Genomic DNA, 15,425 nt, shown 5'->3' with positions numbered 1-15,425 from the left:
CCATACCTGAGTTTGTGTGGATCCTTCAGTGCAGCTGTCAGCAGCTTCACTCCTGAGTCTCCTGGATGGTTGTAGCTCAGGTCCAGCTCTCTCAGATGCGAGGGGTTGGCGGTCACAGCTTCAGCCAGAGAAGCACAGCCTTCCTCTGTGATCAGACAGCCTGACAGGCTGTAGACACACAAAACAACACAGAAACTCTGAGAGAACTGCCTCACATTACTGACTTTGTGTCTTCATAAATCTCAGTCAGAATCAAACTACACACACGTGGATGAATCTAATTTCCACTCCCATTTTAGCCACAAATACATGCAGACAATCCCCTACTGAGTCCTTTTAAATATGGTCTGCACCACAGTGAGAGCAGCAGTAAAGAAGAAGCTGATTTAACAAATGTGAAACTGAGACACTCATCAGTGAAGCAGAGAAAATTAAATCTGTTCTATTTACTGATCTTAGTTCTGGAATCACCAACAGAAGAAAAGCTGCTGGATGGAAAAAAGAAACAGAAGAATCAACTCTGTAAAGTCTGAGCAAAGGACCCTGTAGAGGTAAAAAAAAGAAATGGTGGCATTAGAAACGAGTCAACACATCAGGTGGCAGAAGGACAGCATCGGGGCAATGGGCTGAGGACCGGTGTTGTTCCAAAAAGTGATGGTCCACCAGAAACTGGTCTGATTCTGTAGGAGCGTGTGCTGGCTGTTGGCACTGTATCACTCCATGTATTTACCTCTGCTGCTTCAGTGCTTTGGATCAAAACTGTTACAGCGTTCAAACACACATCATTTTATGTCTGGGCTTATAATAAAGGGATGTCTTTGTGAAACTTTGAACTTTGCTTCCAATTAAGTTGATTTTGGTGGCAGAGTTTCAGAGTTGATTAGAACCAGGTCTACATTTAAGCTTAACGTGATTGGAGCTGTATTAAGACATTGTTTCCAATGTTCTGGCTGTGTGTGTGTCTTATCCTTAATGTTTACAACGTGTCCTGGCAGAAGACACCTCTAGTCACGCCTTCAGGCAAATGACGTGTGAGTCAGCCCCACCTGCACTGTATATACAGTCATCAGGAATGACTCCTCAGTTCTTATGCTCTTCATTTCGCTAAGAACGCCTCTGTTGATTTCAGACTCCCTAGTTTCTGCTAGTTAGCCTTGTTCCCCCAGAAGGCTACAGCGAACTCTGAATTAGCTTAACCACTCTTGTTGGTGTTAGTCACTGCTTCCTGCTGGTCAGCTGGTTTCTGGTTGTCATTCTGGTGACAAGCTTACTGTCTCGCTGTGAGCACCAGGCTAAAACACATGAAGCAAAACTCCTCTATTCGCCACTGTCCTCAGGGGTGCAGCTTATTGCTTAATGAGAAGGACCAGCATGAAGCATGCCCCGTCTGTCTGGGGATCGTCCACGCCAGGAAAGCATTGATGGAGCCTGAGGCTTGTGCGTTCTGTCGCCAGCTTCCGTGCTCAACCCATCGAGACTCATTTTCAGTTGGAAGCAGAATGACAGTGATTAGTAACATTATTCCCTTAAATCCTTACAGCACTATGAAAACTGCTTTAAAGACAAAAACGCAACAAATATTTCATGATTTTATTCTCACGGTACGTGCAATAAATACAATCTTGATGAGTCACAAAATACTAGAAATGATTTAAATATGGTTCAAGTTTGAATCTTATTGACAAGCATACCTCACAAAGCTCCACAAGGAATGCACAGAATAGATATGATGGTCCTTTTAGTCATTAAATGTGCAAATTGGAAAATCCGATAGTTTCTTCAATCATCAAACATATAACAACGGGTACAAATATGAAAGCCTTTATTGTGCAAATTAAGTGCTATATGGAGATAATAGTGCGACAAGCATTGTTCACCTGCCAGCTGTCTTGAAGGCTGTGCCAAAATACTTATGGAGCTAATGAATGGGAAAAACTTAATTTGTACAGGTGTGTAGGGTTTCCACGTCACATACGGTTCACATTACAAACCTCAAATTATTTAAGATGTTACAGAATAAAATAAACGTTATGTTCATAATCCATCCCATGTTATTAATTTTATAATAAAAAAAAATAGCAGCACAAACAGAAATCTTAATGTTGTCCTTAGCAGTTTGCCAGATGACAACTACGACGTATTGTCTCAGGTCAATGTACCGCCACCACTGCTGCGCCAGCAAGCCAAGATGACACATCATTCATCTTGCTGTATCGTTATCCCCTCCTCCTGCTCAAAAAGCTATGTAGCAGATGATACATCAGCTGGATACATGGACAATCACTCTTTGCCATACAGGCAAAGTTTGATCTGAGGAAGAAGCAGACCGAAGTGCTGCGTAGTGTTATTACCAGACGCGATGTGAGACCCACAGCAGTGAGTGCTCACAAACCTGCAGTACCGCCGCCTCCCGTGAAGAGGGCAGCATTCTCCGTGGGTACAGGGTCCCAGTCAATGAAGCCGCAAAACCCTGGTAAAATTTCCCTCCAGTCAGCCTGAAGTAAAGGTCCACCACTACGCCTGCAGAGAGACTTGACTCCTTGCGAGAAGAACCCACAGACCTCCCAGCTGTGGAACTGCACGGACAGGAGCTTCAGCTGCAGGGAAACGTGGCTACCACACAACTGCTGCCACCCAAGAGGCGCCCTCTTTGTTCAGTTCTGGGACCGTGTCCCAAAAGACATTGTGTTCCCCTGACACAGTGTCTCAAGCACGATTTCCCCTCTCACACAAGTGCACTTATGTTGCCTCAGGTTACCCTCAGTTCGGGTGTATTAATTGTTTCTCAATGACTCATAGCAATGGTGCTTGTGTAAACGTTCCAGATGTTTCAATAAAGAGTGCATTTTGTATTGTCTGTGCATGACCGAGAGGGCAGTCAACCAATGTTGTCCACACAAAGATCACCTCTAACAGTTCTACAGGTCAGTTGCTTGGCAGCCTTCTCTGGTGCACATTTGCGCCCACTCCGCGGATAGCAAGAACCGTTGCTATGGGTTACCGGCTACATTTCCGACATGAAACCAGCGCATTTCATTTGGGTTGTAAATGAATGTTTTGTAGGAAACTGAGCAGTGGGAGTTCTGGGATAGGAAATAAACTCTCTGTTGGAAAAGAAAACAATACAAGTTGTTCCCACCTTGGAGGCAAACAAAGGCTGCTACAGCCGTTATTTCGTTGTTCCAAAGAAAGGAGGGGGGCTCCGCCCTATTTTGGACTTGCGAGTGTTGAACAAATACAGAGGAACATACAAGTTCAGGCAGCTGCTGAACGCACGCAGTCGGCCCGGGAGATTGGTTTGCAACAATTGATCTCACAGACGTTTACTTTCCCATAGTAAGTAATCCACACTACAGACAGTTTCTGAGGTTTGTGTTCGAGGGCATTGTCCTATGGATCCCTGGTGGGGCCCTTCGGTCTGTCGCTCGCTCCCTGCACCTTTACGAAGTGTGTTGAAGCAGCGCTAGCTCTCCAAAGAGGGGTATCGGCATCCTAGCATATCTGGACAATTGGGACTTCACAGAGAGTTCCAGAGAGCAAGTTGCAGCACACCTGTCGCTTGTTTGGTCTCACATCCAGACGATGGGGTTTTCTGTGAATTTTCAGAAAAACTCACTGATCCCAAGTCAGCAGCACAGAGAGTGCATCTGTTTTGCACTCAGTTTCCATTAGATTGCTCTAAGGTGACTTTATGCACAAATGCAGCTTTCTTACCTCAAATTATTCCATCTGACTACAGCTTCATTATGATGGAGCTCTTAAGTTTCTACTCTCCTCCTTTTGAAACTGGGGAGCAGAGGTGGTTACATTCCCTGTGCTCAGTGCATTCGTTGCATGCTTACATTGACCGCAAACAGATTGTGTGTTTGTGTGACCAGTTGTTTGCATGTTTTGTCCATCCAGCCAGGGGCAAAGCTCTGTCTCTGCAGAGACTGTCTCATTGGATTGTAGGGTAAGGCTATTTCTCTACCTTACAGCAGCAGGAGTCTCGCTCCACCTCTTGGTGTCAGAGCTCATTCAACCAGGGGTGTGGCAGCATCATGGGCCCTGTTTAGAGGAGTTCCTCTGGGTGATGTCTGTGCTGCAGCCAGTTGGTCATCACCACACACTTTTGTTCAGTTCTACAGCTTGGATGTGACAGGTCCTTCGGTGGCTCACTCTGTTCTTTCTGCTGGGTCTGAACTGCACCAGGGTGCTGGTTCTGACCCAGGTTTGACGGCTGCTTTGCAGGGTGTGTATATATGTCCCATACTATATGGGTTGTACCGAGTGAATCGACTGAAAGGGAACGTAATGTCATGCATAAAAGGTAAGTTAGAAGGAACGAGGTACAACACTTGTTTGCCCCGCCCATCAGTTGGGCTCAGGAGGACAACTCACTCAAATAACTTTGCATGAATCTTCACTCTAAATTATTTATTGGATGATAACGCAGCCCAAAGAAAACTGACCAAATGTCAGAAAAGTTTGCTTATTATCATTAAATAAAAGTCACAGCCAAAGAGGCCATTTCATATCAAAACTTTACAAGGAGAAGTTGGGAGACAAAGAGAACTGTGTTTGAAGAAGGAATGTTGTCTCCCCACTGATTGTTATCTTTATAGCTCCCCAAATAAGGAGATACCTCCAAACTAAGGAGATATGCCAGACCTGGGCACATAGGGGATTGTATGTATGTGTGTGTGTGTCACCTAGGGAGGCAACCACTCGTTGGAGAACTCTTGTGAATCTCCAGAGAGAAGGTTTGTGTGTTGTTCTCCCCTTGCAAGTAAAATTCTGAGGCCTCTGAGGGATTTCTTGGTTTCATACCGTTGTCTGCGAGTTAATTTTTCTAACATTTTGGTCCTTCGAGCCGGATCCAACATTTTGTACGAGGGTTTCTACCGGGAGGGCCGAAACTCTGTAGACTGTGCACAGCCCGACTAGGTCGGAGGAAAGACGCACGGGGCTAAAATTCTCCATTTGCAAGAGAAGGCCCTTTCCGGGAGAACTCCTCACAAATGACGGCATCCAAGCGCAGTTTTACAATGGACAGTGGATGAGACCAAGAAAAAGAAAAAACAGCTGAATCGTGAGTAACATTTTTTTTTTAATATAAGAGAGGTTTGAGTCCTCACCTAAGAACATAAAAAAAAGACAAAAAATAAAATAAGTGGTTAGGGGGGGTTAAAGTCCCCGCCTAAAAGAAAGGGTGTTTAGGAAAAAAGAAAGACAAAAAAATAAAATAAGTGTTTAGGGGGGGTTAAAGTCTTTTTAAAAAAAAAAAAAAAGGGGGGGGTTTGAGTCCCTACCTTATGGGAAAAGGAGGGTTAAAGTCCCTACCTAAGGAAAAGGGGGGTTAAAGTCCCTACCTAATGGGTACCCGGTGTTTGTAAGTCTATAGTATTTGTTTTTGAATGTGTTTTTAAGTGTGTCAGTATTTGTATTGTGCAATTGCGCTGTTTTGAGTGTGCACGTGAAAGGGTGAGAGGCGCTGGTTTGAGTGTGCGCGGGAGAGGGTGCAACTCGCTGTTTTGAGTGTGTGTGTGTGTAGGAGCCGGTTTGAGTGTGTGTATAAGAGAAAGGAACGAGTGATTGGAACAGAGTTTTGTTGAAGCAGCAGAGTAACTGGGAACCTAACGGTGTCAACAAAGGTTACTGACTGTTGAAGTAGACAAACTCGGACATTCATTAAGGACAAAGATATTAATAAAATGGGGAATGTGAATGGTACGATGGACGGGGAGGGGGATCGTAAATTTATGGAACAGCAACGCCCCGGTTCATGTCAATACCTAAATAACTGGAAAAGAAAATGTGTTTTTTTGGGAAAATTGTCAGTCCCTCAGTGCCAAGTGCTGGTGAACAAATTAAAAGATAAAGATAAAAATAAAGGTCGAAAACAGGACGGACCCAAAACCACTACTGCAAAAGTGTGGTTGGCTGAAGCTCATAAGAGGAAATTAGGGGAAGAGAAAGGGAGAAAGGCACAATATGTGCTGTTGTCCATCCTGAAGATAATAAAACAACCCCCCCTCCATCTCTGGTGCTTTTGCCATACTCTGTGGAGGGAGCAGGGGGAGGGGAGTCACTGACTCCTGTGACACCTCCACAGATCTTCCTTAATTTATGGACCAGGTCATGCATGCAGAGAAAGTGACACAGAAAAAAAGAAGAATAGAGAAAAGAAAGCTGATGTGTTTGTGGCAGACAGCTGTGATAATTATTTGGGAGGAGATGCAGGTGTGTTTTATATGGAAGGTCCAAGCTGGCACAACAGAGGACGAGGAAGAGGTAGAGGTTTCTCCAGAGGAAGAGTAAAACTTTCAGATATAGAATGTTGGTCATGTGGCAGGCCAGGACATTTTAGCAGAAACTGTCCTGAAAAAAAGAAACAACAATGATTAGACAGAGAGCAGCCGAGTGCAGAAAATGGAGAGGAAAAGCCAAAAGTGGTGGATGAGATGTTGGATTTAGTGGATATCTGCACAATGGCTGATAGCATGCCCCAAATTACTTTACTTGTACAAGGGAAACCATATGTGTTTTTATGTGATTCAGGAGCATGCCGCACTGTGATGAGAGATGATTGCCACAAGTTCTCTACATCTAAAGATAGCATTTTTGTAAGATCAGCAGGTGGAGAGGTGCAAAAGAAACCTATGTCCACCAAAATAAAGTTAGAATTTCCAGAAAAAGGTGGAAGTTCCTGGGGACAAGTGGTGCTTTCCACAGCCTGCCCCTTTAATCTACTAGGACGAGACTTTATGGCAAAAATGAAAATTGCCATATACCCAGCAGAGAATGGGGGCATGTTGGCACGTCAATATGCAGAGACCCTTGTTATACAAGGCTCTGGGGAACCACACTATCACTGGTCCTTGGACTTACCAACTGTCGATATAACAGGCACTGCAAATCAGCTGGCTGATCTGACAGCTGAAGTCACTCGTCACCCAAAGAGCACCTCTCCCCCAGGGGGTTATCATGTTACAGTGAGGTTTAAGAAAACCACTGGTCCAGATTATGCATTTGACAAGGCTTTTTGTCGATTAGGTCCACAAAGAGTTGTTCTTACCGCATGTTATTGGAAAGAAGATAGCTGTTTTTGTTTATGTACTCTTACCCCGGAAATGAATAGATTGGTGCAACATGGGAAGACACCACATGTGTCCATGGCCATAAATGGCTGGACAGACTGGAAACATTTGAACCAATCAGCATTATATGTCAAAGACGTCACTGACTGGAGATCTGATGAGCAGAAAGGCTGGCAGTTCAGCCCTTCAACACACTGTTAAACCAGTTGTGACCAGAGTCAACTCATTTCTCTGTGATAGAGTTGAGAAATGCTTTATTTTCTATCCCAATTCATCCAGACTCTCAGTATTGGTTTGCATTTACTTTTGAAGGGAAAATATCCACTTTTACAAGGCTGCCCCAGGGGTATGCAGAAAGTCCAACTATCTTTGCAGAGGCTATAGCAAATTGTTAAGCCGAATTTGTTCCTCTCCAAGGTAGCTAGATACTGGCGTATGTGGATGACAACCTAGTGGCAGGAAAGTCACAACAGAAATGCAAACAAGACACCATAGCTACACTCAGCTATGGTAAGCCGATAGCTTATTTCTCTAAAAGACTGGATCCGGTGGCCACACCCCACTGCGTACAAGCAGAAGCAGAGGCTACCAAAGTTCCACTGGAAAGCCAGTAACTCATAAAGAACTGCTGCGAGATTTGCTGGACGCAATATTGCTACCAAAAGCTATTGTGGTCTGCATATGTGCAGCACACACACAAAAGGAACAGACTTTGTAAGCAAAGGAAATTATTTTGTAGATAAAGCTGCAAAAGAAGCTGCAATGTCACACGTTTTAACTATGACTATGGAAAATTCTGTTTTAAAAGACATGCAACAACAAGCACCAGACAGCAAAACAACTCTGTGGTGCAATAAAGGAGCAATTTTGAAAGATGACATCTACACCTGACCGTTTGGAAAACCAATCTTGCTAAAATCCATGTATAAATGGGCAGCAATTGTGGCACAATTTTTCTAACACCAAATGACCCAAAAAAGACTTTCCAGATTCTTCCAGGTTCAGGTTGTGGGCCAGGTTCCAGATTCAGGTAAATTCCTGTGGTGTCAGAGGCCAAAAGCTGCAGTAACAATCATACAAAGACCATCCACAGGTGTTCTGTTAGCTGTTCATAAAAACAGTTTGATGAATCCTGACCTGAGTGTTTTCAGTCTGCAGTTTGGATTCTTCAGTCCAGCAGACACCTGCTTCACCCCTGAATCCTGCAGGTTGTTGTTACTCAGGTCCAGTTCTGTCAGACTGGAGGACTGGGAGTTGAGAGCTGAGGACAGAGCTGCACATCCTTCATCTGAGAGGGTACAGACACTCAGCCTGAAGAGACAATTACAGAGAAAAAGAACAGCTGGGATCAAAATCAATCACCTCTAATGCTGAATGTGGACTGAAAGACCACTTATAGGGAACATCGGATTTATAAGGCTGTGATCATGTCCATGTGGTGGACATAGCTTATGTATTTATTAAATCCATGGTAAGTGTTTCATAGCCTGTTTTGTTCCTCCCGTTTGGAAAGATTTTTGGTTTGATAATATTTCATAGAAACCTCTGCTAGCAGAGCGATTTATTTATTGTTCTTGAAAGGTTTTGTGCCGCAATTAAAGGCAAGTTGAAGATTACAGCTAATGTTTCATAATGCCTCTGTTTTTTCGGGTCGGGTCGCGGGGGCAGCAGCTTGAGCAGAGAAACCCAGACGTCCCTGTCCCCGGCCACTTCCTCCAGCTTTTCCGGGGGGACCCCGAGGCATTCCCAGGCCAGCCGAGAGACATAGTCTCTAGAACGTGTCCTGGGTCTTCCCCGGGGTCTCCCAGTGGGACGTACCCGAAACAGAGGCATCCAGGAGGCATCCCGAGCCACCTCATCTGGCTCCTCTCAATGCGGAGGAGCAGTGGTTCTACTCCGAGCCCCTCCCGGATGACTGAGCTTCTCACCCTATCTCTAAGGAGAGCCCAGACACCCTGCGGAGGAAACCCATTTCAGCCGCTTGTATTCGCGATCTCGTTCTTTCAGTCACTACCCACAGCTCATGACCATAGGTGAGGGTAATGTAGATTGACCAGTAAATCCAGAGCTTTGCTTTCTGGTTCAGCTCCTTGTTCACAACGACGGGTCGGTGCAGAGCCCGCAACACTGCAGACGCCGCACCGATCCGCCCGTCAATCCCAAGCTCCATTTGTCCCTCACTCGTGAACAAGACCCTGAGATACTTGAACTCCTCCACTTGGGGAAGGATCTCATTCCCGACCCGGAGAGGGCATTCCACCCTTTTCTGGCTGAGGACCATGGTCTCGGATTTGGAGGTGCTGCTAAATGCTAAATAATTTCCTGTAATTCTACCAGACTATGAATAAATGTTTCAACCAGAGTTCATGTGTGTGTGCTGTGCAGACTAGATCAGAGGACAGTCACACAGATCTGGAGACTTTTACATTGTGGATTTTCTTTTTCAGATTATTGCATCATAGAGACTGTATAAAGCTGAAACAGCAGAGAAACCTGACCTGAGAGTTTCCAGGTTACAGTGTGGACTCTGCAGTCCATCAGACAGCTGCTTCACTCCTGAGTCACAGATACTCAGGTCCAGTTCTGTCAGACTGGAGGACTGGGAGCTGAGAGCTGAGGACACAGCTGCACATCCTTCATCTGAGAGGTTACAGCTACTCAGTCTGAGGAGGAAATAATGAGATAAGTTGTAATGCCCGCCCATGGAGTCAGCTGTGCCCTGGACTAAAAGCAAAGTTTATTTTATTTGGGTTTTGTTTTTTTTCGTAGGAGTAGCCATCTTTTAAACCTATCTATATTGATTTGTCAATCATACAATCCGACCAACGAATTAAGGCAACGTGTTAGCCAATTACAAAGCGTTGTGGTCTGGTCGTCAGAGCAGTTGCCACTTATTGCTGCAAGTAATAAACATGGATATACAAAATTATTTACTCAAAACTACAAGGACAACTGACAGAGTTAACAATCATGCTGAGAGGGTTAGCTATGGCAGCTAGGGAGGACGAGTAGCAGCGCCAAGCAGCGTGACTCGTCTGCATGGAATAAATGTGAGTGAAGACAACAACCAAGGTTAGTGACAAAATTACAGCTACGATGAAGAGCAACAGGCAATTGCAGCCTAGTGACCTTGGCACAGAAAAGCCCCAAAGACCATTCATGTAGAACGTTTCACAGGGAGATAATAAATTAGAAAATTATGCTGGAGAATGACCTGTTCTTGTTTCTGAATGAGTGGAAGGACAGGGTTTTAAGAAGGTTTCACACAGTCAACTAACGTCACCTGGCTGCCACTCTACTAAAAGTGGTTAAACCGGGTTTGTACTTACAGAGCTTTGTTGGATTCTTTGACCACTGGTAGCAGCCTCAGAAGAGCCTCCTCTGAAGCAGAGTATTTCTGCAGGTCAAACACATCCAGATCTTTCCCTGATGACAGTAAGATGAAGACCAGAGCTGACCACTGAGCAGGAGACAGTTTATCTGTGGAGAGACTTCCTGAACTCAGGGACTGTTGGATCTCCTCCACTAGAGAACGATCATTCAGTTCATTCAGACAGTGGAACAGATTGATGCTTCTCTCTGCAGACAGATTCTCACTGATCTTCTTCTTGATGTAATCAACTGTTTTCTGATTGGTCTGTGAGCTACTTCCTGTCTGTGTCAGCAGGCCTCGTAGGAGACTCTGATTGGTCTGCAGGGAAAGACCCAGGAGGAAGCGGAGGAACAGGTCCAGGTGTCCATTTGGACTCTGTAAGGCCTTGTTCACAGCACTCTGGTAGAAGAGAGTCTCTTTTAGTGTTTTAGACTTCTGAGACTTTGATTGTTCTTCCATCAGGTTGACTCCAGAGTTGATGAAGGTCAGATGGACATGAAGAGCAGCCAGAAACTCCTGAACACTCAGATGGATGAAGCAGAACACCTTCTCCTGGTACAGCCCTCTCTCCTCTATAAAGATCTGTGTGAACACTCCTGAGTACACTGAGGCTGCTGAGATATCGATGCCACATTCTGTCAGGTCTGATTCATAGAAGATCAGGTTTCCTTTCTGCAGCTGCTCAAAAGCCAGTTTTCCCAGAGACTCAATCATCTTCCTGCTCTCTGGACTCCAGTGTGGATCTGTCTCAGCTCCTCCATCATACTTGACCTTCTTCACTTTGGCCTGAACCACCAGGAAGTGGATGTACATCTCAGTCAGGGTCTTGGGCAGCTCTCCTCCCTCTCTGGTTTTCAACACATCCTCCAGAACTGTAGCAGTGATCCAGCAGAAGACTGGGATGTGGCACATGATGTGGAGGCTTCGTGATGTCTGGATGTGGGAAATGATGCTGCTGGCCTGCTTCTTATCTCTGAATCTCTTCTTGAAGTACTCCTCCTTCTGTGGGTCAGTGAACCCTCTGACCTCTGTCACCATGCAAATACAGTCAGGAGGGATCTGATTGGCTGCTGCAGGTCGTGTGGTTATCCAGAGGCGAGCAGAGGGAAGCAGTTTCCCCCTGATGAGGTTTGTCAGCAGCACATCCACTGAGGTGGACTCTGTAACATCAGTCAGGGGCTCCTTGTTGTGGAAGTCCAGAGGAAGTCGACACTCATCCAGACCGTCAAAGATGAACACAACCTGGAACTCTTCAAAGCTGCAGATTCCTGCTTCTTTGGTTTCAGTAAAGAAGTGATGAACAAGTTCCACCAAGCTGAACTTTTTCTCTTTCAGCACATTCAGCTCTCTGAAAGTGAATGGAAACATGAACTGGATGTCCTGGTTGGCTTTGCCTTCAGCCCAGTCCAGAGTGAACTTCTGTGTTAAGACTGTTTTCCCAATGCCAGCCACTCCCTTTGTCATCACTGTTCTGATTGGTTCATCTCTTCCAGGTGGGAGTTTAAAGATGTCTTCTTGTCTGATGGTTGTTTCTGCTCTGCCTGCTTTCCTGGATGCTGTTTCAATCTGTCTGACCTCATGTTCATCATTGACCTCTCCAGTCCCTCCCTCTGTGATGTAGAGCTCTGTGTAGATCTGATTCAGAAGGGTTGGGTTTCCTGCTTTAGAAATCCCCTCAAACACACACTGGAACTTCTTCTTCAGAGCAGATTTAAGTTGGCAAACTGGGTCAAAAAGTTCTAAATAAAACACAACAAATAAGATCAGTCAATACAATTCTTCAAACCTTTATCTGAGAATGAGTATTTGAACATGTGTTGTTCTGTGTGTTGAGACATCAGTAAATGTGTCATTTATCCAGCAGGTTAAATCTTTAGAGAAATTCTCTTACTGCTCTGCAGACGGTCAGCCAGCTCCTCCTGCTTCATTCTCCTCAGGAAGTGAACTGTGATCTTCACTAATGCCTCTCTGCTGCTCCTCTGCTCTTCATCATCATCCTCCCTCTGACTCTCTAAGCATTCTGGGTAAACTGGACTCAGAACCTTCTGGATTTTCTTCAGCTCCTCCTTCACAAAAGTGACCATGTTGTCCTCCAGCAGCTGGAACAGAATACTATATGAATGAGCCAATCAGACTGAAGTCATGGAGCCAAACATCAGATCCATGTTGGACACACTGACAATCCACTGGTCTACAAAGTGCAGCATGGAGATGACTGTGAACAGAACAGATGGAAAAGTAGTTGTTGTACATGTACTGACCATAAATATGGAGTCCAGCTGTGTTTGATGCTGCTGGGCAGACTGACCACTGGGAACCTCTGAGCTCTGCTGGTCCACTCTGTGGAGGAATCATGAAGAATGAGCTCACATTCTGTCTGTCCACACAGAGACAAACACAAGGTAAAGCTCCATGAAGTGATGTGTGGATGTGAACAGTGAATCAGAGGACTCCCTGCAGTGGGAAAGCTTTACTAGTCCTGCTGATCCCACTGAGAATCAACAGCTCAGTCTGCAGCTGCTTGGAGCTTTCAGCTCACTTTGGTTGGGTTCCAACAGCTCTCAGCAACCCCTTCAGAAAGCTTTCCCTCCCTGCTGAAGTGCCCTGGAGCAAGGCAGCCAGAGCCAGTGTGTGCTTGAATCAGACTGGTTGTACTGGTATGTTCCCAGTGTTAGACAGATAGAGGTTTAAAACAGAGTCGTCACTGAGAGAACTTTATCTGTGTTCGTAAAGTTGTACCTTTGAACATCTGGGTGGAGCCTTTTCCTTGGAGTATGTTTTATAGACCGGTCAGTCTTCTGGCACTCGGAGCTGGATTTAGGTTCAGGTGAGCCTGGTTTTTCCAGCTTTCTAAAGAACACAAAATTATTTCAGCACTGCACTCAAAAGACAAAAAGACAAGTGATGACAAAACATTTAAAAGGATATTTTTGAAATTCTTATAAGATATTCAAAACCATGTTTGTTTGTCTCTATTTCAACCACCTAAAACAGACCTGACTTTACTTTGGAAGTCAGCTGCTTCACACTTCCTACACTGTGTTAAGAGCCAAAGCACAAAGTGGCACCTGCTGGACCAGCTGGTGTCCTACAGACACTCAGAAACACCTCCTCCAACATCCATTCTTTCCTCTTTGACTGCTGTGTTTGTGGAAAACATCCAACACACACCGCTTCACATATGAACATAGAAATGGATGTGAAACAGAGCTGAGCTCACATTAAACACATGTTGGAATAAAAACTGTTCAAACTGACTCTGCTACATTTTACTCTGTTACAACATTTACACTCAGCTCACCTCTTAAAGGATGGATGTTGGTCTGATTTGAAGTCATTACGATGATACATTGACCGGTCACTCTTCATGGACACACAGCTGGGTTCAGATCCAAGTCTGAGTCTCTGCTGGATCCTGAGAGAAAAAACACTTGTTTTCTTCAGACTAAAGTATTCAGTGATAGTGTTTGAGTCTGCAGTGAGACGGCCTGTCAGAGAGTCAGTGTGGCTGCTGTGGAACAATGTTACAGCTCCCTCTTGTAGCAGCTCTGCCACTCTGCAGGCAGACGTCAGCAGGTGTGTGAAACTGGAAGCTGGATGTAATTTTACCTGAGAGAAAACAGGAAGACTGAAGCTCTGAGCTTTCAGCATGGTTCCTTGACTCAGTCTTTACTGTTTGTGCGATCAGATTCATTCTGCCACGGTCGGCATAAACCTATCTGTGTGTGCCAAATATTTTGACACGGACTGCTTCCTCAATTTGGGTCAGTACAATGCAGGACTCGCAGAAAAACATTTCCTAAAAGAGGTCATCCGTGGGGAAAGGACAGACGATGTAAGTGTGCTTTGTGTTTCTTTTGTCCAATTACCACGAGCTAATGCTAACCGCTAGTTCATGCAGGTACAAACGATGTTGAAATAAATTATTTATACAGCAGGTTGTGTTATATTAGAGTATATACATTCTCAGGGTCTGACTCTGGCTCAAACATATAAGGTTGCAACTGTGTGTGGGCAGCCATGACCAGTGCTTGTGCTCAACCTCAGCCTGATGCCGAACCGAGGGGCGGAGTGAGCATTAGCAGCCAGTCGCAGCATGAAAATCTGACCGCCTCAGAGCAGAGTGCTACAGACAGGGCTGCTGTTTTTGATCTGTGAGGAATTTGACCAAATCATTTCACAGACATGTCATTAAGGTGCCTGGGATCTGTGTGAACCGGTGGAAAAGGGGTATAATTTGGCGCATTCCCACTGTAGGAACATTTTGCAGTTCCTATAACCTTTTAAGGAACTAGGCCGTTTTTTCGTGCATTCGGACATACAGGAACTAGGGACCACGGCCCTCAGTTCCTAGAACCATTTTAGCTCTTTCTCTGAGGCAGGGTCTTTTCTGGGTTCCATAGAAACACATATGACGTAGGTGTTTGGTGGCTGGTAGCTCCGCAGTTCTTATGACTAAATTCGAGGTGGACAGTTCTTAGAACTCTCTGTCCGAATGCGCCTATTGTTCTCAATGAATTGAGAAATTTTCCTTTTTTTGGCGCTATTATTTTTTAATTTCCTGTAGAACCGGAAGTATTTTATTTTGAAGGACATAAAACTATGTAATTAAGGTAGTTTAATAGAACATTGGACAACAACAAAAGGAAAGGACGAACTTTGGTTCAAAGTTAAAATCAGGACAAATAAAAAGGCTAAAGGTAAGGTTTAGCACCATTTGAAAAGGAGGAACAAAGTATATTTCTGTGTACTTCAGGAATGTTTTGCATTAAACTAGTAGAGCACATGCTAATTGATGTAATTTGGAAATGGTAAAAATTACCTTTCATTTCTTTTATTTATATATATATATGTTTGCCACTCTTACACATGCTTGAGAAAGTTATAAAACAAAATAAACATCAGTAAGGCTCATCTTTGTTCGACTGGGAGCTACAGGTTGATTTGGTCGTTTTGTTCTTGTTTCTTCAGAA

The 15,425-nt window shown here is 44.6% G+C and overlaps 3 protein-coding genes and 1 long non-coding RNA gene across 4 annotated transcripts in view; 1 reads left to right on the top strand and 3 right to left on the bottom strand.

Moving 5' to 3' along the window:
* The window catches only part of LOC140292462 (NLR family CARD domain-containing protein 3-like), a 596,771-nt gene that overhangs the window by 275,148 nt on the left and 306,198 nt on the right, over window positions 1–15,425 (bottom strand). The gene's annotated exons all lie outside the window — the stretch shown is intronic.
* Window positions 1–15,425, top strand: part of LOC140291480 (NACHT, LRR and PYD domains-containing protein 3-like) — a 227,820-nt gene that overhangs the window by 144,657 nt on the left and 67,738 nt on the right. The window lies entirely within an intron of this gene.
* Window positions 3,943–9,753, bottom strand: LOC140292727 (uncharacterized). Its single transcript, XR_011912598.1, has 3 exons — window positions 9,578–9,753; window positions 8,043–8,390; window positions 3,943–4,278 (listed from the first exon to the last, which is right to left on the bottom strand). It is a non-coding gene; the product is annotated as an uncharacterized lncRNA (long non-coding RNA).
* On the bottom strand, window positions 10,075–13,844 carry LOC140295247 (protein NLRC3-like). The gene is made up of 6 exons (XM_072379644.1): window positions 13,754–13,844; window positions 12,714–12,792; window positions 12,344–12,551; window positions 11,406–12,191; window positions 10,409–10,460; window positions 10,075–10,114 (listed from the first exon to the last, which is right to left on the bottom strand). The coding sequence occupies exons 1-6, from the start codon at window positions 13,819–13,821 to the stop codon at window positions 10,075–10,077; spliced, it is 1,233 nt and encodes a 410-aa protein (XP_072235745.1). The 5' UTR covers window positions 13,822–13,844.

The sequence above is a fragment of the Leuresthes tenuis genome, unplaced genomic scaffold, assembly GCF_036924035.1.
Source record: "Leuresthes tenuis unplaced genomic scaffold, fLeuTen1.0.hap1 SCAF_1, whole genome shotgun sequence".
NCBI lineage: Eukaryota > Metazoa > Chordata > Actinopteri > Atheriniformes > Atherinopsidae > Leuresthes > Leuresthes tenuis.
The sequence above is the reverse complement of the archived record's forward strand: the minus strand, read 5'-3'. Positions and strand labels throughout refer to the sequence as shown.